Source organism: Anthonomus grandis, chromosome 14 (genome assembly GCF_022605725.1).
Source record: "Anthonomus grandis grandis chromosome 14, icAntGran1.3, whole genome shotgun sequence".
In the NCBI taxonomy this organism is placed as follows: domain Eukaryota; kingdom Metazoa; phylum Arthropoda; class Insecta; order Coleoptera; family Curculionidae; genus Anthonomus; species Anthonomus grandis.
The window spans coordinates 11,932,801-11,958,876 of NC_065559.1; the positions used below are offsets into that span (position 1 = coordinate 11,932,801).

General features: G+C 33.2%; 1 protein-coding gene across 1 annotated transcript in view; it reads left to right on the forward strand.

The window, feature by feature from the left end:
- LOC126744583 (transmembrane protein 131) overlaps nucleotides 1–26,076 on the forward strand; it is a 141,180-nt gene that overhangs the window by 108,977 nt on the left and 6,127 nt on the right. Inside the window, exons 22-23 of the mRNA XM_050452056.1 lie at nucleotides 3,230–3,667; nucleotides 4,687–4,916. Coding sequence (XP_050308013.1) covers nucleotides 3,230–3,667; nucleotides 4,687–4,916 — 668 coding nt within the window. The remainder of the gene's footprint in view (nucleotides 1–3,229; nucleotides 3,668–4,686; nucleotides 4,917–26,076) is intronic.

A 26,076-nucleotide genomic window follows, 5' to 3' on the forward strand; every position in this document is an offset into this window, starting at 1 on the left:
GTGTAGAAAAATTAAATAAAATACAATAACTTTTTTAAAAATAATAGAGAATTACATAAAATTACCAATTAATTAAATGTTCAAATAACCCCTCATTAACAGCTAAACAATATCCTAACCAATCATAAAATTCATTTCTAATGTTACTAAGTTGATATTGGGAAATTTTATTACATTCTAACGAAATAGCGTTTTGTAACTGGTTTAGATTCTCAAATTTTACACTTTTATAAATGACACTTTTTAAATGACCCCACAAAAAGAAGTCATTCGGTGAAAGATTAGGTGACCTGGCTGGCCAAAGTATCCGGTACCGTGGACCAATAATATTGCCGTTAAAAGCATTTTCCAAGCACTCTCTAACCATACGGGCATTATGGGCCGGGCAACCATCCATTTGGTACCAGATCATTTGATCTTCCTGAACAACTTCTTCCAAGGCGGGTCCAATTTGATTTTGAAATAAGTCCAAATAAGTTTCAGCTGTTAGGTTATAGTCCATAAAAAAGGGTCCAATGATATGGTGTCCGATAATTCCCACGAATACATTTGTTTTTTGGGGATATTGTGTCCGAGTATGAACAAAGCGATGTTCATTTTCTTGGCTCCAATACCGGCAATTGGTTCATTGTTGAGGGTAAATGTACATTCATCGGTAAAACAAATATTTCTTAAAAAATTCCTATCAATATTTGCTCTTTCCATCATTTCAAAACAAAATGCCATTCTTCGCTCTTTATCTCCTTTCTGCAGCTCTTGATGTTTTTCGAATTTAAACGAATAATATTTGTGTTTTTTTAAAGTGCGCAATACCGTTGTATGATATTTATTTACCTCTTGCCCGAGAACCCTCGTACTAACCATCTTGTTTTCGTCCAGAGGTTCTAGTCGACTTTAGGTATCTCCGAATTTTAACATTTTTGAATATGAAATAGTAAGCTAATCTTCTTTTGACTATTTTAAGCATTGGACTATTTGCATTGGACTATCTTCTTTGGACTATTCTCTTTAATAAAGTAATAAAAACAAAAAAAAAATCACGACAATGTGTACCTATGTACTATATAAACTTGCCAGTTTATATAGTAGTTGTGCCAGTTTTACTTTTTTTATTTTTTTGCGAGAGAAGAATTTTGTAGTTTTGGAAAAATTATTTAGTTTAAATGAAATTATACATAAAACATGACCAAAAAGACGAAATTGTTTTTATAAAATGATTTTACCTTTTCTTGTAATTGAGTCCCTTTTTTGGATTGAGTTTTGGTACTTTTTAGATTTCGATCCGAATTAAAAATAATATGAAATATAGGCATATTCTATTTAAAATTAAGTCTAAAGAATATTTATTTTTCCTATAAATAACAAAAACAAAATTCCCTTCTACCTTCCTTCATTATTGTTTTTTATTGACGTTTGACATAACGCCGCGAGGGACAGCGTTGCCATACATGTTCTTTGATTGAAGAATTTTTTATTTCTTCTATATGAATGTTTTTAGTGTTTTGGGCTCGGTTGAATTGCATTGGGTTGCGTTAGGGCTTACGCCCCCCGTGTGCCTGTTTGTTGGGTTGGGATGGGATGGGATGGGATGGGATGGGTTGGGTTGGGATAAATTGTTTTCAGTTAGGATGTCGAGAGGATGAGGGGCTTACGCTCCGCATGTGCTCAACATTTACGAGCCCTCTCTATATTTTTTCATATGAATAGAATCTCAAAATGTTAGAAAATATGGAGGCTAGGAACCTTTGCATAAGGGAATGAATTTTTTGCTTCTGTACAAATGTGTGTAAAAGTGAAACCCATTTACTATTATAGTGTAAAAACACTGCTATCATTTTGGCAGATAGATTTAGATGTCTTTCATGTTTTCTCTTATATAAGATATGCTTTTTAGATGTGCGTGTTTCTTATTACAGAACTATATATGCACATTTTGGCAACTGCGAGATCATATGTCAAAAGTTTGACAATGTAATTATCAATAGCAACGAGTTTCGATCATCAAATAGAGTAGAGTAGACCTCTTTTTTTGACATAATTTAATATTATTTTTTAGCGTCCTATGTGAATAATCCGCAAATTTTTTTCTCTTAATCTATTCTTTTCAAATTACTCTTTATGCTCAAATTTAAAAATATTGCAAAATCGGAGATACTTAAAGTCGACAAGACCCCGTCCACACTCAGTCGAATATTAAGATCTCCGTTCTCTCTTTCTTCTGCTCTATTTTCAATATCCTGAGTTGAACATTTACAATTATTTATTACGGTACCTTTGGACTCGAACTTATTGACAATACGTTTAATAGTTGAAATGGACGGAATGGGCTTGGTGGGGAAATAAACTGAAAACATTTCAGATACTGCTCTAAAACTGTTTCCCGCATAATGCCACTTAATTATGGCTATTTTTTCGTCGATTGAATAATTCATACTTGTTTTCAAATATCGACTGTCACTGATTTATTGACACTTTTCCTCACGTCAGTGACAATATTCATTTTACTGGTGCCCGTTTGGTTTTACCTGAACCCAAAATTTGCTAATTTTGCAATTAAATTTAATTGAATAATTTAAGATTTGCTTATTAACATTTTTTGAAACTTTGCACAAAGGTTTGCCAGATTGGTATCTTCAAAAAGTTATCTTAAATTTTTTCTATAAAATGTACAGGGAAGCCAACAATTGACCCCCTTAAAATTTACATGGGTTTTCCTATGTTCCGCTCGGCATGGGACGCACCACCCGGTATAATCGTTTTGGCTATTTACTTTATTATTTGTAAAGTTTGAATCAGCTGCCTTCAATATAGAATTATTATTGGCAAAACATTTCTACTTCTATAGCCACTAATTTCTTTAAATATACTATTGACGATTTCTTGCAATGAAGCAGAAGGTTTGATGCTACCGCAAATTCTGTTTTTTTGCTCTGTCAAGCATGTGCAAGCTACACGCGCAATACTCACCACGTTATCTTAATCCTCTAACGATGTTTTATTCTTCGATAATCTAAGTTCGCCATGCAGAGAAGAACCGGTAAGATTTTTTAACTCAAATTCTGACATTAAATTATTTTTTAATCAACACAACTCAGAGAATCAACAGAATATATAAATATATTCAGGATAATAACTGTTCATACATCATACTACTAATAACGCTCTGTACCAGCCCTATAAAAACTCACATGTGTTAATTTAATGATGTGACCATTCGTTATTTTTGTAGCACAAATCCATTCGCCCTTTGTCCCACCCACCAGCCGGCCGACGACAGAATTCAACCCTATGAACGATTCAAGCGTAATAGCGGCCGTAACGAACAACACTATTATATCTAGCTCTGGGACTTCGAGCTTTTTTACTCAACCTCAAGCGTCCGTTTTAGGCGATCCTCTTGGCGGTGGTGCTGCTACCTCATTTCCTTCTAACAGTGCCATTTTAAACCCTCTCGTTTCCGGATTATCTACGGCAAGCTCGATGCATCGTAGTGCAGGAACTGCTACGAACTTCTTTGGTCAACCACAGACTTCTGGGCTTTTGGGAGACGATTTGACACACGCGACAAATGCATTTGACGGATGGACACGCCAGCCTATTTTTAGAGATTTGACAGCAAGGAGAGATGATACGAATAGACCCAGTTTGTTTGGATCTGTGGATGAAGGTAAGCAAAATTAAGGGATAATTTTTGTTTTTAGAATTAGATAAGTTTGAGGTGTCCGTATCAAAGTTTACAGAATAAAATATAAGTTGCTTCATTCCTCAGAAAATGTTTGATGTTTCGAGTTCAAAGACAGATGCGTGTCTCCGTTATCTTTGCTGCTTTCCCAATAGTTGTCTTTATTAGTTTGTTTGGATACCCGTTCTGCTGTTAGTCTTTGCTGGTGTTTTCTCCCTTTTTGAGGTCAACATTGTTGAGTATTAGGCCTGCCCTCCCATATAGAGGGTTTCAGGAGCCTTTTCAATTCTTTACTGTTGGTGTGGGATTTTTAGTTAGTACTCTAAAGGTATTTGGGTGAATTTAATGCAAAAATAGACATTTGTTTTAATAATTGTAAATTTCATTCCAATTGCTACTAAAATTAGTACATTTAATATTTTTGGACGCCCAACAAATCTTAATAAAGCATTTAAAAACCATCAATCCAACATGTTTTCCTACTATATGTTAACGATCTCTCAGAATTCATTGGCAATGTTAAATTGTTCATGTACGCAGACAATACTACAATTGTAGTTACAGGAGAAAGTATGGAGGAAATCGAATTCAAAGCCTGCTCTATTATAAACAAGTTTAACGATTGGTGTGAGGGAAATCACCTTATAATAAATTTGAAAAAGACTAAATGCATAAGGTTCTCAACGAATGTGTTGGAGGCTCAGAGTTTTTCTGTGGTTTTGGATACTGTTTCAATTGTCTGCGAATCGTCAGTTAAGTTTCTGGGATGCATAATAGACCAACACCTATCTTTTCTTTCTCAGATTGACGAGATATGCAGCGAGCTATCTAGACTGTATTTTTCATTGTTTACCCTTAAAAGGCTAAATTGCGATTTATGCTAATTTATTCCTCTTATATATATTTTTTTTACTTATTTATTCGTATGCAATATTAGTAGCATAAATTATTAATTTATTTAGAGTATATTTGACAGCTCTTAACCACTAATACTTACATTATAGATGAATCATGGAAAAATATGTCTTTACATCCCCAATCACACCACACATCGGATAATAAATACTGGTCAAATACATTCAGCAGCGTTTTAAATTCAACCTCAAAACCAGCGAATAACGCATCGTACTTATGGGGATCAAATCCCATATGGAAGCCGTGGACACCAGCAGATTCGCCTACGCATGTCCGGAGGCCACCTGGTTTTAACGAAGAAAATTTGGAAAAGAAAGAGGTGAGGTGAACTGCTATAAAAATATTTATTTTCTAACATGCATGAAGTACTCACTCTTCAGGGTTTGAAAAGTTTACTATTTTTAGTTCACCACGGATCTGAGAAAAGTAATATTTATTAGCACGTAAAAGAGCAATTGCCCCCAACATAAAAATTTAATTCAAATCAGTCAATACTTTAACGTCAACTTTGATTATTTAGACGAATTTAAAATCGAGAAAGAAATAAAAGTCAACCCAGACTTCTGAAACTTGATTGCGTATAATTGTAATAGTAGCAACCCTATATACAAAAACTTCCTTTAACTTTCATACTGATTGTCCTGCTTGGAAATTAGTAAAGTGGTGTTGTTGTGAGTTTTCACAACAATCCTGTTACAGGTAGAATTATTTCAGTCACTTTGAAAAAAACCTAGCTTGAAGGAAATTGCCATACCAACTATTTTTCAAAAAGTACCCTAATAACTGTTTAAAAAATCTATTATTTCGTAGAAGTAGAGTGAAAAATCTAAGCAACTAGTTACTAGAGGAGCAACAATTTCTTAAACCATTAGAGGAAAGTAAGGAAGATTATCTTGCTTTTAAAAAGGCCAGTTGTTTTGAGATTTTTGAGGAATGTTTAAAAGTATTCAAAAATTTTCATATTAAAGAAGGATCGTTTTTAAAAAAGGGTTGTCCCAGAAATTCTGATCACTATTGAAAATTTGAAATTTTTTAAGCTAAAATATACACCGGCCCCTATAATAACATGAGCAATTGTTATAGATTCAAATTTAAAGCTAGAGTCATTTTTATATGGCTAATCTGTTTGTGTATCAATTTATAATTTATAATCACCAATAAATACTTTGAGTCAACCACAAAGCATCATAGACACAATTATATCATTCCCTTTGAGCTTACATAATAATCTGGCCACTGAGTTTCCAACAACTACTACTAGTGGTGACACCGAAGCTGACACATTTTCCCAATCTGATTTATATCAACTTAAATCCGAAAAACAAGAAAATTGTTGAAAGAAATTGTTTTTTAACTTATGGCTCGTAATATTCATTAATATTTAACATAAAAAGGCAAATATGTTGTGTTGCTCATCAATGAAATTTACATTGAGCCTTATTTGGATTACAAAGCTGGTAATACAGTAGGAACAGCAGTAAATAATCATAATTTAGCAAAATCTGAAGTCGCATTTATGATAACCAGCCCATGCTCAAGCCTTAAGGGGATTATTCACCCATAAATTTCTGTTTCCTCGATAACTTTTTTATTTTACAATATTTTTTAATGCGGTTTTCACTAATGAAATGTACATATTTTTTGCAAGAGATGATAGGTGCTAGTTTTTTTAATTTCTAAAATTTTGATTTTTTATTTAAAAACCAAAAAGATAAATAAAAAAATCTTTCCATACGTCTCTAGATACATCGATTTTAGAAACATTATATTGAAAAACCATTTCAAAAAAATTAATAATGAACCTTTGAGAATGGAAATACAAAATTCAGGCATTTTTCTTACAATTTCTTGAACCGCCGATAAGTTTAGTATCATTTGGCAACAACGCACGGCCGGGCTAGCGTGAATCAAATCAAGAAACGCGAGGCTTGTTCAGCCCGATCTGCACAAACGACGGTATCGGGATCGGCTACTGGTCAACAGCAATTCAATATTATGTAAAATTGAAATCTTGATTGGGAGAGTTCACTTAGAAGTATTTTATTGCGAAGGTGTTCCAATTTTGTGCATGTTCTTTATACTATTAAGTTTTTTATGTTTATTTTTAAAAAATGGGAAAAAGAAAAGAAGGAAAATCAAAAGTTTATTATTCTAAACGAAAAAGTAGGAAGCCAAAAAAGGATCACTTTAGGCCTAGAATGGCTGCAAATATGGAGTAAGAATGCCACATTGCTTTTAATATTTATATATAAATGAAAAAAATGATTCATTTTGGAAAGAAAAAATGAAAGAAAAATTTAAGATTTTTTATTTTAAATGTCTACTGCTTGAAATCATAGATCCTAGGCATAATAGAGGCATGGAAATTCATAACCCATCTAGAACTTCAACTATAAATGTTAATTTTTGTATTACGTTTATTTAGTTTTTCTATTTTCATTAGAATATAACACTTCGTTATATTATAATTTTCATTTTTGTGTACTTACATACATAACTGCTTAATATTGTCTTGTGTCATGTTATTATTGTCTCTGAGACATGTTATTTTGTTTATTATTTTCTCTCTACACATCAATTTTCATGTTATAGCATGTTGTACTTGAAAGTGAGACACAATTTTTTTTTAAAATTAATTGAACTTTGAGGTTTATTTTATGCCCCTTTGATGAGGCTCACGCGTGTGTATAATTTATTCTTTGTATTCTGATTTCCAAGAACTATTTAAGGCATATTTAAAGGTGATAAACATTTTTAAAAATTATTTTTTTTACGTTATACGACTGATTCTACCTATCTTTGACAAGAGCTGTATTTACAGGGTGGCTAAACGAAAACGAGACGGCGGCCATGTCGGGCTCGTAAAGATTTTGAAAAGAAAACGCTCGGACAAGTCAATAGACATTTTCAGAGTATAATATCACTCCATCCAACCCTTAGCCAGGGTGGAACTAACCTCAAAAATTTTAAATGGAATTGGTGAATGGTTGAGTTATACCTTGTTTGAAAGGTCTTTTGATTTTCTTTACGGCTACACCTAATTTAAAGGATTTTACTTCAGCGGTTCTTAAACTATTGACTATTTTAACATTTAATATACGAGTAGTTTTTTGGAAAATCTGTATTAAATGTGGGTGTTTGGAAAAACTCTATTAAATCGCAATTCTTTATCAAACTATGAATTTGTAACAATTATACATAAACGTTAGTCCAACAAATACTGAAAATGGCCATCGTTATAAACTCCATGCAATAATACAGATTTATATTAACGTTTAGGAGGAAAAAAATAAGAATGTCAAAATACAAATAAACAATAAATAATAATGTTACTTAGAGGTCAATTCGACTTAATCAGAGTGGTCGATTAGAAAACCATTTTTTTTTTTTTTTTTAATTAAAATTGTGACTTATATTTTTTATTTAAGCACAAGGTGGACTTAGACAATGCAGTGAGAGATTTAAAGTGGACTGTATTTGTGTGAATGAAAGTAAATATGAAAAGGTCGAAAAACCAGCCTTTAAAGATCCTTACCTTAAGGTGTCTGTATCCGGCTTCAGCAGGCCTGCTCTGGACTTCTTGGTTCTTCTAATTCGGGTTTAATCACTAAGAGTGGTTGCGGGTTCGATAAGTAAATCACGATCTGTGATGCGGTAAGATTAAGACAACAGTTGCGGAAAAAATGTATAGATCACGACACTGGAATCAATGCGCGATGATCAAGTGCTAACGAGGAAGTCGTCTTCTCTCTGGTCTCCGTTCAGCACAAACCAAAGGTATTCAGAAATTTAAAGGCTATCGTACACGCGTAGATTTGTTGTTGTTAAGGCTTAGAAAATATTAATTAACTTGGTAATAAAGGAGAAAATTAAATTAATTGAAATGGTAGTTTTAATTTGGAGAGCAAAACAAATAAATATTATAAAAAGAAAAAATCTAAACTATTTGGACATTCACAAACTAAATGTGGACGGACCACAGAGTGAAATCGGATCATTAATTTTTAGTTTATCGTGTTAAACAAAGTAATAGTTAAAATGGTTTATACCCTACAAGAAAAAATAGAAACAGTGAAGTTATTTTTTGCTCGAGGAAGTATACAAGGAATTCTAAAAACTCATGATTTCCACCCCTATAAAATAAATCTGGTACATGAAATAAATGAAGACCATGAGGATCGGAGAGGATTATATAATCCCAATTATGTGTTTAATGTTTGTTTCTCAGATGAATTTTCGTTTTTCTTAAACGGCACTGTCAACCGTCATAATTGCCGTTATAGGTCGGACCACAATACACACATTTATCACGAAGCACATACTTAACATCCCCAGAAATTAAACTTTTGGTGTGGTTAAAAATTAAACCTTAGGTTATTACAAGAAGCTATCAACCTAGCAATCAATCAGGGACATGATTGAAAATGATAATAACAAGCAATAAATTGAAGACGAGTTGAGGTTTCAGCAGGATGGTGCGTCCCCTCAATACGTATAGCTGTCCGCAGTTTTTTAAATGAGAACTATCCTGATCGCTAGATTGGACGGAGAGGCTCTGTTGAATGATCCGCGCAGTGGCCTGATCTTTCACCTCTGGATTTTTTCTGTGGAGTCACCTAAAGAGTAAAATCTATGCTACCCAACCAGATTCAATAAAAGAATTGCGCGAAAGGATTATATTTGAATGCCAACAGATAACTCCTGATGTGCTACAAAATATGCGACGTCGATTTGAACATAATCTGTATTATTGTTAAAAATATTGTATTAAATGTTAAAATAGTCAATAGTTTGAGAACCGCGAAAGTAAAGTCTTTTAAACTAGGTATAGCCGTAAAGAGAATCGAAAGACCTTTCAAACAAGATATAACTCGAGTCACTATTCCATATAAAATTTTTAAGGATAGTTCCACCCTTGCTAAGGGATGTTGTGTTATGTGTGTTTTTTTCTCATATAGTTGATTTTTGTTATGATTAGTTTATTATGTGTTTTATTATCTTTATTTTGTAATTTTTATTTAGATTTTTATTTTTAGGCTCTACATTATAAATTAATTTGTAGTATTAATGTAGTGTTGTTGGTAATTAAAGTACATTACTATTATAATTTATTACGTTCTGCTTTGCTTAAGCGATGCGTTGTTGCCAAATGCTCACCTTCCTGAAAGCGCGTTAAATCCATTTCGGGCAAAGTCACGTGCTGATGATTGCTCTTAAAGAAGTTATTCATACATCTCCTGTATCTGTGATAAATTCTGAAATGTTAGATAACTTTATATAAACAATAGTAGAAAATTTGGAAGAGATTGGTTATATAGTTTTTATGTTGTAAGTGATAATAGTGCAATAAACAGTAAATGAATGAGCAATTTTTCACCCCTTAATCAGTTAAGTATAGTTTTCCCACATCCTATTGACCCCCATGAGGCCTCTTTTTTACCTTTTTGACACTGTTTATTTACTTAAGTGTATTTTTAATAACTGGCTTAATTCCAAACCATCTCTGGTCAAACATTTTCTTATCCCGACTTTGAGACAGATGAAACAAATTATGCCACTGTAAATTTTTTTACCTATTTAATTATAAATAATAACACTATAACAGGTTAATTTAATTTTTTACACATATTATTTTTAGATTATTTTTTGTTGCAAATATATTATATATTTTCACATTTATAATGCACAAAATAAAGTTATCCACCTTTTTTATTTCACCTAAAAGTAGTTTTCTACATTTAAATTGTTAAATGTTTAATTTTCAAAATAATTTTAAGTTACTTTTAAGTTATATAGTCACAGTTCTTAAAAATTAAAAAAAAAATAAATTTGTCTACTATTTATTTTATAAAAATATATCTTAATTTTTTGTATAAATATGTTCATTTTAACATAAAACTATGACATAATTATCCCTTAAAAGAGTTGGGTTTTTCGTTTGAAATTTCGTTTTCCTGGAAAAAAAATCGAATGGGGCGCGACTAAGGGTTCAGTTCCTGTGTGGCAGCCCTGTTTATACCGGAAACCCTTAATACCTATTAAATATCCCATATCAAACTCCTTTAATCATAAATATTATCTTAGTGCTCATATATAATGCTTAATAATATCAACCTACATTGAATGACGTCACGCAGAAGCTCTGAGGCCTTTGTTCTTAAGGAGGTGTTGGTTTGACCCAGATTCTGAATTAGTTCTCTTGAATAAATCTAGTAATTTTTACTTAATTAATTTCTCAGACAAATCTACCCAATTGCAACATTTACTTGCATTTTGATAACAGTGTTTGTGAGTTTTTTATTAGATGAATTGAAGGTTTTTTGTGAATTACTTAGAACTATACTCTATTTCAGAAATGTATAGAGCAATAAAACCTCATTAGGTATGCAAAAGTGGTACCCGGTGACCCACCAATATTTTATGCCACTACCTTAGTTCAGTTCAATTGGCTTAACCTAACCTCAAATTGTACACATATATTTATTTTTGCTCTGATTTAATTTTGAGTTTTTTTAATATTATAGCAAAAACTAAAACTTATTTTGCTTAAAGTTAAAGAGCTAAGTCGCTACTGTGTGTGTAGCATATTGATTCTACACAATTATTTTGTTTTTATTGGAGTTTTTATAAGTAAAGTTTATAAGGTTATATTGTGAATAATGAAGCCCTGCAACAAGTGTTTAAAGTGATGATCACATAGAGAAAGCCCCTAGATGTGATAGCTGCCGTGTATTTTTTCATTTGGATGAAAAATGTTCCGGTCTTTGTGCAAGTGAGCAGAGAGCCATAGTTGTGCAGAAACGCATTATTCTGTTCTTTTGTAAATGCTTGTGTGCTCTCCTTCAAAAAAAAATCCTCTGCTGACAAGCAAATTTATTCAACTGGAGGAGCAGGTTAAATTTCTAAAGGATGAAGTGGAAACATTAAAAAAACAGCAGACTTCTCGATGGAACTTGGGTGCTCCTGCTAACATGGAATCAGTGTTACATGAAATTGAAGATCGTGCAGAGCGGGCGAACAATCTAATGGTTTACGGTGTTCCTGAGTCTGGAAGTAGCCGTATGCAAGAAAGAATTGATAATGACGATGTTGCACTCGTCCCCATCTTAAAAAATGTTGGCATCGCACAGGATGATGTTTTAAAGGCTTTACGAGTAGGGCAGGCTTTCGAAGGAAGGAACAGGCCAATTAAAGTGGTAACTAAACACTCAAATTTGGTAAAGAATGCTATGAAAAGGCGAAATAGGCTTGATGGTAACATAAGAATAGGCTATGATAAAACAAAGCTTCAGCAAGAACAGTTCAAAGCTGTTCTATCTGAGCTACGTGGCAGAGAACAAGAAGGAGAGACTGATTTAATTATTAAATTCATAAATGGTTCTCCATCAATTACCAAAAAGCCACTACCAAAAAACCGAACACATTAACCTCCATATCTATTTATTTTCAGAATCTGGGTGGCATTGGTACTAAACTTGATCAACTTCGTGGTGCAATATTGCAATGTGATTATGATGTCATTATTTTGATTGAGACTTGGCTAAATCAACATTACTCAGACAATGAATTAGCTAATTCTGAATATCAGATTTTTAGGCTAGATCGTAATTCCTTAACTAGTACTAAACAACGTGGTGGTGGAGTATTAATGTTAGTACACAATAAATTTAAAGCCAAACAACTCAAGACTGATATCTTAAATGTGGAGCACATTTTTGTTCAACTGGATTATGGTGAGCTATCTAATATTTTGTGTTGTGTTTACATTCCTCCTAATTCTTCAGAAGAAGTCTACCGTGCCCATTGCTCAGCAGTTGAAAGTATTAAGGACAATTTTCCTAATATACCTGTATTTCTATTTAAAGATTACAATTTACCCTTAGCTACTTGGAATTACTCAATTGAAGACGGTCTGTTAGTTGAGTACGCACTGACCTATCCAGCCAGGGTAGTTTGTGAATCATTTTCTTATCTGTATATGCGACAATCTAACATTATTCCAAACAATCATGGTGTATTTCTGGATCCGATTTTTAACAGTATTGACGAGTGCCATAAAATAACTGTTCAACAAGCTTTAGACAATCTTCTTCCAAACAACTTTCACCACTTAGCAACAATTTGCGATATTAGGGTTAGTGATAGGATTGAAAGGTTGGATTATAGTACAACTTATTTTGATTTTAAAAATGCTGATTTTGTAAGTTTGAATGATTATTTTTCTTTAGTGGACTGGATTAGTACTTTTGATGATTCAGACATCGATAATTCAGTGAATAACTTTTATGAAGTAGTTTTATATGCAATCTCACTCTATGTACCAAAAAAATATATAAACCTTCCAGGTTTCCTCGTTGGTTGTCCCCAGAATTAAGGAATCTTATTCTATCAAAAAATACTGCTTATGCTAAATTCAAAAGTACTAACTTAGCTAAAGATTATATTCTGTTTATCCTACGTACTCAATGTAAAGTTCATACTGAGCAATGTTATAGATCATACATTGCTACCTTAAATGAGTCAATTCAATCTGACACCACACAATTTTGGAATCATATTAACTCCCTTAATAAAAGTCATGGTATCCCAAATGCTATGCGTTTAAATGATATTTTAGCAGATTCGGGGAGGATATTGCAAACTTATTTTCTACCTATTTTTCTAGTGTTTATCACTCTGATGAGGTTGATCTCAGTAACTTTTCCAGTAGCAAATTCTATCGACATGCCAGTTGACTCTGTCTGAGGTTTTTGAATCTATATTTGGTCTTAAGGACAAACTGAGTTATGGTCCTGATAATGTTCCTACCTATTTCCTAAAAAGATGTGTTTATAGTTTGTCTAGACCTTTGTGTACATTATTTAATTTGTCTTTAAAATTACAAACTTTCCCTGAGAAATGGCGTGACAGCTTTATAACTCCTGTATTCAAAAATGGTGACAGGGATGATATAAAAAATTACAGGCCCATTGTTATGTTATCTGCTATCCCTAAGCTTTTTGAGCTTATCCTGAACAAATATCTTATTTGGCATTGTAGAGGTCTCTTGATCAAAGAACAACATGGGTTTAGGCAGGGTAAATCTACTTCTACAAACCTTGTATTATATCATGACTTCATTGTCAGGGTTTTCGAGAAGGGTCATCAGGTCGACTCCATCTATACTGATTTCTCAAAGGCCTTTGACACAAGTGGTTTCTTTCTTGGCTAAATAGTTACCACAGCATAAAGAAACCAGCAGTCTCACTCCGCTCGAAAATGTAAGCGAACTTATAGCATCCTTAGCCATGCCGCAGCCATGTTCTCCGGATGCCGAGCTCACTGTTTATCGAACTGTGTTCATAGGTGTATCGCCTAGTTCAGCTCCGTACTTAGTGACTATTTTAATAGCATTTTTACAAAGCGTAGCGTTTTTTATAAAAACTTTTGTATTAAAAGAGGGGTATGTCAAAAATTATTAATGAAGCAAAATAATTGACTTTGCCAAAGTTTTTAATAGCTGCAAATTTGGCTGTATGGCTTAAATAACATAATTAAGCATCAATTAAAGTTGCAGCAATGTAATTTTTTTTTTTTGATTTTTAAGGACATTATTTATATTTCTGCCATTTTAACAGTGTTGCTATATTTAAAAGAGTTGCAAAATTGTATACTTTTACTTTAGTTGGTACTTAATAATATAACAAAAATTCGCAGATGTTAGAATTGTTTTGAATTGTTGCCAACTATTTATCTATATTTATTGGCCTAAGAGTTTCTATTTGTTTTGAAATATTACTTTATTTGTATAATTAGTTATCCTTAAACTACTATGTAGTCAGATGTTAATCTAAAAGCGTTACTATACAGGGTGTTAATTAAGTATGTACCATAAATTATTTAACAGGCGATTGTTTGAGTAATTTTAAGACAAAAAGTTCATATGAACATAGGTCCGCAAGTTCTCTGGCGGTGTTATTTATAACATTAAGGAGCTAATTTACCCCTAATATGATTAAATTTATTAGGTTCAGTGTAATCTCGAACGGGACCTGAAGAAATATTTGTGGCAAAAAAATTGGGGCACCTGAATTTTGTGCCATTTTTAATATGTTATTTGATTTACTCAAATACAAATACAACTTTTTCGTATCTCGCTTATTTTTCGAGAAAAAAAAAGTCCACTTAATTGCATATCCCTGGATCACACAAGGAATTTGGGGAAAAGTTTAATTTGGAATTTATTATTAACTAAGCAAGATACGAAAAAAATTTAAGAGACAAAAAAGTTTTGTTTGTATAATCCACAGAACATAATAAAAATTGCGCAAAAGTCAGTGGCATATATTTTAGTTGTTGTTAAATTTTAACACCCTGTATATTGAGAACGAAGAATTTCTGGACATATGTTTATATGAACTTTTTGTTTTAAAATTACTCAAAGAATGGTCTCTAAATTTATGGTACATACCTAATTAACTTTCTGCATGTTTTCTTCTATATCGTCGTTGTTATACTCTATTTCAGAAGTGTATAGAGCAATAAACTGGGGAATTCCGTTCTGTTTGGCTACATTTCGCGGTAGTTCATAGGCGCAGGTACTTATAATATTTATGAATTTAATTTTCACGGATTAAATGCCTTTATTTTGAAAGAGATTAAATACTAAATAAATACTTTTAATCCTTTTGTATAGGTACCTATCTTTTAACGCTTTGTAACATGCAAAAATGGGGTCAGGTAATATATACAGACTATAAATACTTTTAAATCATATTTTAAACGTTAGTAGTCACTGCTACGCTGTAGTGTAATCACAGTATTATTATCCCAATGTTTAAAAAATGGAGGTATTCAGTCCAACGAAAAGATGTACTAAAAATTCTCCACTATCGCTGAGTGAAAAAGTTATTATTTTAAATGTACATGATTGCATAAAACACGATTACCCTAGTTTTACTGTGCAAGAAATTGTTGAAAAATGTTCTCGAATGAGTGGAATTGGAAAGTCCACCATTTTCAAATTGTTGCGGGAAATAAAAGTAGCAGGTCAAGTGGAATCTCCCAAGCAAAAGCCAGGACGACCTACAAAAGTCCTTGATAAAAATGCTAAATGTATAATTCGAAGAAAAGTTCACTCTTTTTATTTTAAAAAGGAAATACCCACCCTAGACAACATTTTAATGGAGCTTGGCCGAGATGACAGTATTCCGTTGATAAGTAGAAAACTTTTATGGAAAACTTTAAAAAATATGGATTTTGCCTGGGAAAAGCATAACCGCAAAGCACTTTTACTGGAGAGCGACGAAATTGTTTGTTGGAGACGACAATACTTGAGAAGTATCAAGCAGTACCGCAGGGAGCAAAAGAAAGTTTTTTATCTTGATGAGACGTGGATTAACGAAGGTTATATAGTCCAAAAAATGTGGCAAGACAAAAATATAACCAGTGCTCGCCAAGCTTTCATAGAAGGCCTGTCTACGAGTATTAAAGTACCTTCGGGAAAAGGAAAAAGACTTATAATCACACATATTGGAAGCGAAGAGGGATTTTTAAAAGAAGGTCTGCTAACCTTTGAGTCGACTCGCACAGGACCATGAAGACATGAACTCAGACGTTTCCGAGGACTATTTTGGTGAAATGATAAAATGATTCTTCCGGCTAATTCGGTGGTGGTTATGGATAACGCAAGCTATCATTCACGGCGAATAGAGAAGACGCCAACTTCAAGTTGGAGAAAGCAAGAAATTATCGATTGGCTGACTGCAAAAGGTATTGCGTTTGAAGCAAATTTGATAAAAAAAGAACTGCTGGCAATAGCAAACTTACACAAAACTCGTTTCTTGAAATACGCCGTGGAAGATATAGCCGAAAAATATAATATAACTGTACTGCGCTTACCGCCATATCATTGCGAACTAAATCCTATAGAACTGATATGGGCGCAGGTAAAAGGATTTGTAGCAAGACAAAACACGACTTTTAAAATGAAAGATGTTAAGCTACTGTTTGATCAAGCCATTACGGAAGCGACACCAGAGAATTGGCGAAAAGCAGTCCAGCATGTAATTAAGCAAGAGGACAAAATGTGGGATCTTGACAACCTCATCGATCAGACAGTCGATCCTTTAATTATAATGTTAAGAGGTGATGACAGTTCGTCAGATGACGAAGAAGACTACAATCTATTATAATTTAAAATTGTTATACACTGTTTAAAAAGTGCCAGATCCAAAAGTGACATTTTCAACTGTTTTACTCTACATATTATGTTCAATAAATTTGTGAAAAAAATATATTATTCCATTTAAACAAAAGTAACTTTCTAAAATAAAATAGCATTTAAGTACATTAATTATAAGGTAAAAAACAAGTCCCAGTTGCACGCCTTTGGCGAACCGTTTTCAATGTTTATCAGTGGGTAACAATGGGCAAAACTCATAAATTGACCCAAAACCGGGTGGCACTACCTGCAATCAACGAAAAGAAAGAATTTTACATTGAAACTAATACCCAACTAAGGTAGTGGCATAAAATATTGGTGGATCACCAGGTACCACTTTTGCATACCTAATGAGGTTTTATTGCTCTACACACTTCTGAAATAGAGTATAGATGTAGAAATGCGATGTTTATTTTTGTTTAAATATTTTGTTAATGTATGAACTTTATTTATATTAAAAAATCAATATTTGTACTATGTAGGTATTTTTATTTTACAAGATAATAACATCTAAAAAAATGTTTAAGTCCGGCTCTAGCCAAGGCAAAAGCCGCGTGGACCGTAGCGAGTGTCAGCGGCATCCCTACCATAAGCAAAAATGCCTCGCCTGCGTTAGTACACATGCACCGAACTCGCTTATTCAAGTCAATGTATTTTTATTGAAGTGCGACTGCTGGTTTCTTTATGCTGTGATAGTTACCTACATAAAAGGATACAATTTGTTAAAATAAGGGGTTCACTTTCAGTTCCTATTTTGGTTACTTCAGGGGTGCCTCAGGGGTCACATTTGGGGCCTCTACTCTTTAATTTATTTATTAACGATATTTTTAGTATTATCAAATTTTGCAAATTCCTATTATTTGCAGTCGACCTGAAGCTATTTTTACATATTTTAAACTTGTCTGATTTCCTGATGATACAATCAGACATAGATTATCTATATAATTGGTCTGTCTCTAATGGCTTACATCTTAATAAGGATAAGTGTTTTATCACTTCTTTTACTAAATCTAGAAAAGTTGTCCCATTTGACTACCACATAAATGATAATATACTTTCAAGAGTATCGCTAATTAAAGATTTGGAGGTGTTGTTTGACAGTTCCCTGACTTTCATACCTCATATAGATAGCCCTTCGTACTCTTGGTTTTATAACTAGAAATACTCAAGACTTATTAGTAGCTGCCTTCAGAGTTTTATATCTTATACTTATTCGTAGTGTCGTGTCTTATTCTTCCATAGTCTGGTCCCCTTATTATGCTAACCATATTTATAGTCTTGATAAAGTCCAAAATAAATTTCTCAGGACTTGTGCCTGGCGATTAAATGTACGAGATGAGTCTTTATTGGAACTTAAGTCAAGGCTAAATATAACTTCTCTTGAGGACTATCAAACTAGGTGTGATATGATATTTCTTCACAAGTTGATTAATAATGCTATTGATTGCCCTGAATTGTTATCGCGGATAAACTTTAGATGCAATACCAGAGTCCTTAGAGAGACGTCCCTTTTTCTGGTTGAGTCGTAATTACCATACAAATTATGGTAAATTTTCTCCAATTAATCGACTCCACATGTTGGGAAATAGATTTATTCAGGCTTTTGACTTAGTGGATTTAAAGCATTCAAAACTTAAGAGGTGTCTGAGTGAGTTTACTCGTTGAGTACGTGTGTTAAGTATCAAATAAATTTGATTGCTTTTACTTTTCTTATTTTGATTATTTTAATGGTATGTTTTTAGTTGCTTTATATTTTTTTGGAAGTTTTTGGTTAAATTATTGGAAGTTTTATCTTATTTGTATATCTTGGGCTGCTACATATTTATATACATTTAGGGTTAGGATATAATTTATATTGTAATTTTGTTAGAATGGGGACATCCCCTAAATAAATAAAAGTATTAGTTTCAATGTAAAATTCTTTCTTTTCGTCGAGTGCAGATAGTGTCGCTTTAATTTATGAGTTTTGCCCATTGTTATCCACTGATAAACATTGAAAACGTTTCGCCAAAGGCGTGCAACTGGGACTTGTTTGTTTATGAGACTTAATATTATATGTTACCTTATGATTTATGTAAATGCTATTTTATTTAAAAAAAAATAGTAAAAATATAATATAATACGTATGCACAGGGTATCCCAAATTCTAGGGTCAACATCGGGAATTGGGTAACTTTTAGAGATACAGGGTTATTTGAGTTGGTTAAATTAAAATTAGTAAAAAGTTGCGCTGCATCATGCATAACAAAATGCCTGCCCCATGTTGTTTGACGAATTTGGGACACCCTGTACATGGTATTATATATCATATTAGATCTATATTATAAAAATATTTTTAGGTATACAGGGAGTCTTACAACGGAATCGTGATTAAAAGTTACTTTTGTTTAAATGGAATAATATATTTTTTTTTCACAAATTTATTGAACATAATATGTAGAGCAAAAAGGTCAAAAATTACACTGGATCTGGAACTTTTTGCACAGTGTATAACAATTAAATTATGATAGATTGTAGTCTTCATAATTTAATTGTCAACTGTCATCACCTCTTGCCATTAGAATTAAAGGATCGACTATCTGATCGATCAGGTTGTCAAGATCCCACATTTTGTCCTCTTGCTTAATTAAATGCTGGACTGCTTTTCACCAATTCTCTGGTGTCGCTTTGGTAATGGCTTGATCAAGCAGCACCTTTCACATCTTTCGTGTTTCACATCACAGTCGTGTTTTGTCTTGCTACAAATCCTTTTACTTGCGCCCATATCAGTTCTATAGGATTTAGTTCGCAATGATATGGCGGTAAGCGTAGTACAGTTATATAATATTTTTCGGCTATATCTTCTACGTCGTATTTCATAAAAGAGATTTGTGTAAGTTTGCTATGGCCAGCAGCCAATCGATAATTTCTTCCTTTCTCCAACATAAAGTTGGCATTTAGCCGGAAGAAATTTTATCATTTCACCAAAGTACTCTTCGAAAACTTCTGAGTTCATGTCTTCATGGTAATCTCCTGTGCAAGTCGAATCAAAGGTTAGCAGACCTTAAAAACTATTAAAAATTGTGAAGAGTGATTATTAGTATTTTTCTTTTTCCCAAAGGCACTTTAATACCTGTGGACAGGCCTTCTATGAAGGCTTGGCGAGCGCTGGTTATGTTTTTGTCTTGCCACATTTTTCGGACTATATAACCTTCGGTAATCCACGCCTCATTAAGATAAAACACTTTCTTTTGCTCCCTGCGGTACTGCTTGATACTTCTTAAGTATTTTCATCTCCAGCAAACAATTTCGTCGCTCTCTAGTAAAAGTGCTTTGCGGTTATGCTTTTCCCAGGTAAAATCCAGATTCTTTAAAGTTTTCCATAAAAGTTTTCTACTTTTCAACAGAATAGTGCCATCTCGACCAAGCTCCATTAAAATTTTGTCTAGGGTGGGTATTTCCTTTTTAAAATAAAAAGAGTGAACTTCTGTTCGAAGTATTTTCATCAAGGACTTTTGTTGGTCCTCCTGGCTTTTGCTTGGGAGATTCCACTTGACCTGCTACTTTTCTTTCCAGGAACAATTTGAAAATGGTGGACTTTCCAATTCCAGTCATCCGAGAACATCTTTTAACAATTTCTTGCACAGTAAAACTAGGGTAATCGTGTTTTATGCAATCATGTACATTTAAAATAATAACTTTTTCACTTAGTGATAGTGGAGAATTATTAGAACATCTTTTCGTTGGACTGAATACCTCCATTTTTTTAAATATTGTTATAATAATATTCTGATTACACTACAGCTTAGCAGTGAATACTAACGTTTAAAATATGATCTAAAAGTATTTATAGTCTGCAAGGGTGTCGCCAGCCGGTAAGCTAGGGAGGGGCAGCATGAAAGAACTAAAGACAAAAAACAAAAAATTTAATTAAAAAAAATAAAAACCGAACAAAATATTTACATGAAAATCAATTGAAACATAATCTTCTAGGGTTCTTAGCGAAGTCACTTTGTTAGTCACTTTGTTAACAAAATCGTCCAAGTTTTTAAAAATGTGTTGCCTGTGTACATTCATCATAGCGAGGCCATTGAGTCGAGTTTCAGACATAGTGCTCCTCAACAAGGTTTTGATTCTCCTAAGGCTACTAAATGACCTTTCAACTGTACAAGTCATACAAGGTAATGCAACAAGGATCTGTAAAGCCTTCTTAATTTCAGGAAAGAAATCATCAGTTTCCTTGAGGATGTCCACAACACTCATTTTGACCGATTCTGGTTTTTCCTCCCATATTTTTTTCCAAAGCTCTATCTCATTTTGGATATTTGTAACACCGTAAAATTTTTTAAATTCCTCGCAAGCCTCTTCCAATTCTTCCAAAGAAATGTTTTTCATTTGCGCAGGATGTAGTTTTGACAAAGTAAATGATGGTCTATTTTCTTCAGAAAACCTTATTTCTAGGGAATTTATAATTGAGTCCAAATAAGGAATTGTTAAGGACCTGCGCCAAAATTCTGATGGGCTTTTTGATGGGGGGTTGCTACGGTGTTTTTGTCTTTCAGCAGTACGCGGTATAAATTTCATATCCAATCCAATTTTTTTCCGGAATAAGAGAAGCATCTTAAAAAATTTTTTCTGTAATTTTTTCGGGATTTTCACGGTGGTTTTTGATCAGTTTTAAAACACGACCAATATGCTTTGATGCCTGAACTGCATCCAAGGAGACTGATTGAAGCACGTTTACTGTTGGTTCTAAAAGAGCGGAATATTTTGCTATCAATCCAATGCTAAAAATAAACGAAACTTTGGAAGCTGCAGCATGGAGCTGATATGCATGTTTCCTTGTCGCAATATTGCCATCTCGAGACAGGGTTTCTAGTGCCTCCATTATATCACAAAAGTTCTCTTTAAAAACTCTGATGCTCTTATATTTCTCGCTCCACCTTGTTTCGCACAGCTTGGGAATATTGGGTATTAATTTTCTTCTTAGAACCGATTCACGAAAAAATGTAATTATATCTTTGATGGCCCCAACTGTATTTCGGATCTCCGGCAGAGCATTCAGATCATTGATTACCAGGTTGAGTTTATGTGACGAGCAATGAAAAAATAGTGCTTTCTTGTATTTTTTACGCAAAATAGCCTGAACGCCACCTTCTTTTCCAGACATCGTGGAACAACCATCGAATCCCAAACCAATGCATTTATCTGGATCGAGGTCCTCTTTCGTCAGGAATTCGTTTATTGCCGTGGCAATCGATTTAGCGTCCAAGGCTGTAAGCTCAGCAAATCCGAGGAATACTTCTTCAATGTTGCTGGTTTCCTCATCAAAATATCTTATGCAACTGAGAGCTGTTCCTTTCCAGAGATACCCGCTGTTTCATCTGCTAAAATGCTATATGCTTGCGATATCTTCACATTTTTGATGCAATCGGCCTTAATAACATCTCCACAAATACTGATAATCTCATTCTGGATGTCAACCGATCGATAACTTGCATTTTTCTTTCCATGCTCAAGATGATTTTTTAAAATAGTGTCTCCTGCGTCAATTCGCATCTTATACAGCCCTTCCAGAATTCCATCACTATAGCTTGCCCCCCTTAATGCTAGGTCGTGGGATCCGCAAAACGTAATGCAGGAAATAATCGATCTTATAATTTTCCTGTTTTTTTCAAGACGTTCCTGAGAGTATTTGTTAATTTGCACATCTACTGGCACATTATCAAGAAAAGATTTAGCTGCTTCCAATGCCGTCTTATGAAAGTGAGTATCTGCGTGTTTTCTGCAGTATTCATGAACATCTTTGAACTTATAAAACGGCCTTATAATGAACGAACCTAAAACACCTTTACGGAGCTCAGATTGGGTGGAAATAGTGTACAGAAGGCTCCTTTTTGTTGGCCGGAGTATGCTAACCATGGTGAATACATTTCCAACCAGGAATGATTGAATTTTCTTTTCAGATACAAAGTCTTTGGCAAAGTCGTACGTTTTCCGTAGTATCCGTAGGTTCTTGTCTCAAAGTGAGCGTAATCGTTTCAATTCGCTTTTCACTTGCGAGCGCTTCGAGCCCCCGAAATGTAAATATGTATAGGTATAGTAAAGCCTTATCTTAGATTGAAGTTACCTAATAGCCTAATTATTAAGTGAAATTAGAAATTAATAAGTGATAAGTTACGAAATATACGTTTTCAAAAGTAAAGTTTCAATTAGCTGGATGACTGGTTTAGCGTTAACCTCTAGGCCTCTAGGGGGAGGGGAGGCGGCTGCTCCCCCTTGCCCCTCTCTGGCGACGCCCTTGATAGTCTGTATATATTATCTGTCCCCATTTTTGCATACTACAAAGCGTTAAGAGGTGCCTATACAAAAGGATTAAATTAGTATTTAATTGCTTTCAAAATAAAGGCATTTAATCCATGAAAATTAAATTAATAAATATTATAAGTACCTACTCCTATGAACGACCACGAAATTTAGCTAAACAGAACAGAATTCCCCAGTTTATTACTTTATATTCGTCACCGTAATATGAAAATTTCCACACTTTCCAGAAATTGAGATTTGGGCGTCATCTAATGAATTATTTTATTCATTAGATTACAAACTACAATTTGGTTGAGTTTTCATTCATAGATGGAGCCGCCACAGTAGCAAATGAAAAGTCCAGCGGTTTTTATTTTAGTTTGAATTTTGCGTAAGTCCGTGCGTTTCGTGCTATATCGACGTGTGATTGCAGTGTTTGTTGTTTCCGCAGTTTGTTTTAAAATTACTTAATCATTTTAAGAAATAATTAATAAACTGTTTTCCTACAGAATTTAGGTAAGTACAGAAATGTAAAATAGAGTTACGCATATTTCATACAATAAATTATTATAGCTCTTATCGTAAAAGTCCTAAATCTAATAGTATTTACCCAAAAATTGAACTAATATCAACACTTAAATCATTGTTATTGTAATTATTGCTATTCATGTATCTTAATAATTTAATTTGCTTTTGAAGCTTTGGGCTTAATATTAATGATTAATAAGATTTTAAGCTTGTCTATAAAAATTAAAATTATGATTTAGTAGGTACTGTTAAAAATTGGGTTAAAATTACAAGAAAGGATATTTGGTTGTAAAATTATGGTTTAACTTTTTAATTCAACACAAAATCATTTAACTGTTTTAGCAGCGATACTGGGACTTATCCGTGTTTATAAATTAGTACACAACTTCTCTATCTTAACTAAAGACTGACTATAACAGATAGTATAGTTTTTTTTCTGCTTTAAAATCTAGAATTTCATAAGTTTTTTTTATCTTTTTTAGAATGAATCGAACTTCAAGAAGCTTTAAAATTTTAAGCAAAGTTCTTAACGAAAGTCAAGCCAAAAATTCTAGTAGCGTAAGTGATGAGCCTGAAAACGTCGAGTTTGATAATGCTAAAAACCACTATAATGCCGAACTATCCCTTGCCATAAAGAATTTAGAAAACGAGTGCTTTCAAGCTAAAGTAGCCATAAATGATGAGAATATTGATCCCAACCTATCTAATAAAGATTTTGTTACGAAACTTATAAATCTTAATACCACCGAAGATTTGGATGCACTAATAGACATAGATTGCTCAAATAATGTAACGTTAATCGAAAAACAAGGAGCGGAACATTCTGAAATTGAATCTTCAAGTGGTAATAACAATAATCATAGTAATATTAAGTTTACAATTGGATCAAGGACAAGAAAATATTGATATTGAAAGTTCAGATCAGGAATTGGTTGAATCTGAAATTGGACCGGAAGAAAATTTCCAAAATTATGAAGTCACATTAGAAAGTGAAGGTAGTAGCATCAATGTAACAAATAAAAAACGAAAACGTAGGCCAAACAGACTCAGCAACAGTAACGAGTGGGTGTATAATAGCAACAAGAAGAAAAGAGAAAAGGGAGAAAAGTATTTGGGGCGAAAAGACAATAAATTTGTGGTGAATAAAAGTGGAAGAAAAAATAAAGATCGTTGTACCTGCTCAAAAGGACGAAAAAATGGTTTTGAATGCTATAAAATTAAAGAAGAGGAACGAAACGGCATATTTTAAAAATTCTGGAATTTTTTGTGGAGAGAAAAACAAGTTTACGTATTAGGAAGAACGACCTCAACAGAGACGAAAAGAGCAAGAAACAGAAAAAATTAAAATGAAAACGGAAGAAGTAGATCCTGCAGTTATTTTTTGAATACAAAACCAAGTAACGACAGAGTTAGAGTTTGTAAAACCATGTTCTGTAAAACCTTAGGAATATCTCTAAGAACTATTACTTCTTGGGTTCGGAAAGATATATTGTGCTCTCCAGAGAAGAACAATAATGACACCCATATAATACAAAACCGAAAAAAAGATGAAAGAAGCTGAAGAATCTACTGAACTTCTCAGAAGAAGTGATTGAGAAGAAATTGTCAATTAAACAATTTTTAGAATCACTACCCAAATTAGAGTCACATTATTGTCGCAAATCAAGTGACAAATTTTATTTGCAACCTCAATGGAAAAACAAATCGGAGCTTTATAATACATACAAGGACTTTTGGTGTAAAGATAAGAACATTCAGTCTGCCAGTATGACATTGTTCAAATATATATTTGAGGAAATGAAATTATCCCTGTTTTCTCCGAAGAAGGATCAGTGTGATGTATGTGTAAGTTATGAAACAAAGAACATTTCTGACGAAATCTATAACCTGCATATTACGAAAAAGGAAGAAACCCGCGCTGAAAAAGAAAAGGACAAAGGATCGTGTGATCGGGTTTTTACAATAGATCTGCAATCAGTGCTACTCAGTCCCAAGTCGAATGTTTCTGCTTTTTATATTAGAACAAAGTTAATTGTTCATAACTTTACTGTTTTTGACTTGCATTCAAAGGACGGATTTTGCTTTATATGGCATGAAGGGGAAGGTGAGATCACAAGATCACAGGTGAGATCAGCAAATTGTTTTACTTCAATTATTTGCAATTTTATAAATGCAAAGGTTTGTCCTTCTCTTGATGCAAATAATAAAAAAAAACATAATTCTTTATACAGTCCTACAACCGAGAGAACCGTAACAACGGCTGAGGGGGCCGAGGCGAATTGTGTAAGAAATTCGGCTGCCTCAGTGGCGGGCGATTTTATTTTTAATTTAATAATATTATTTTTTTAATTAGAATAAATATGATAAATTCATGTAAAACAGTTAAAAATGGACTAATAATTTACACAATGATTAAGTAAAAATAATATGAAACTTATAATAAGGTTATACAAGAAGTTCGTTT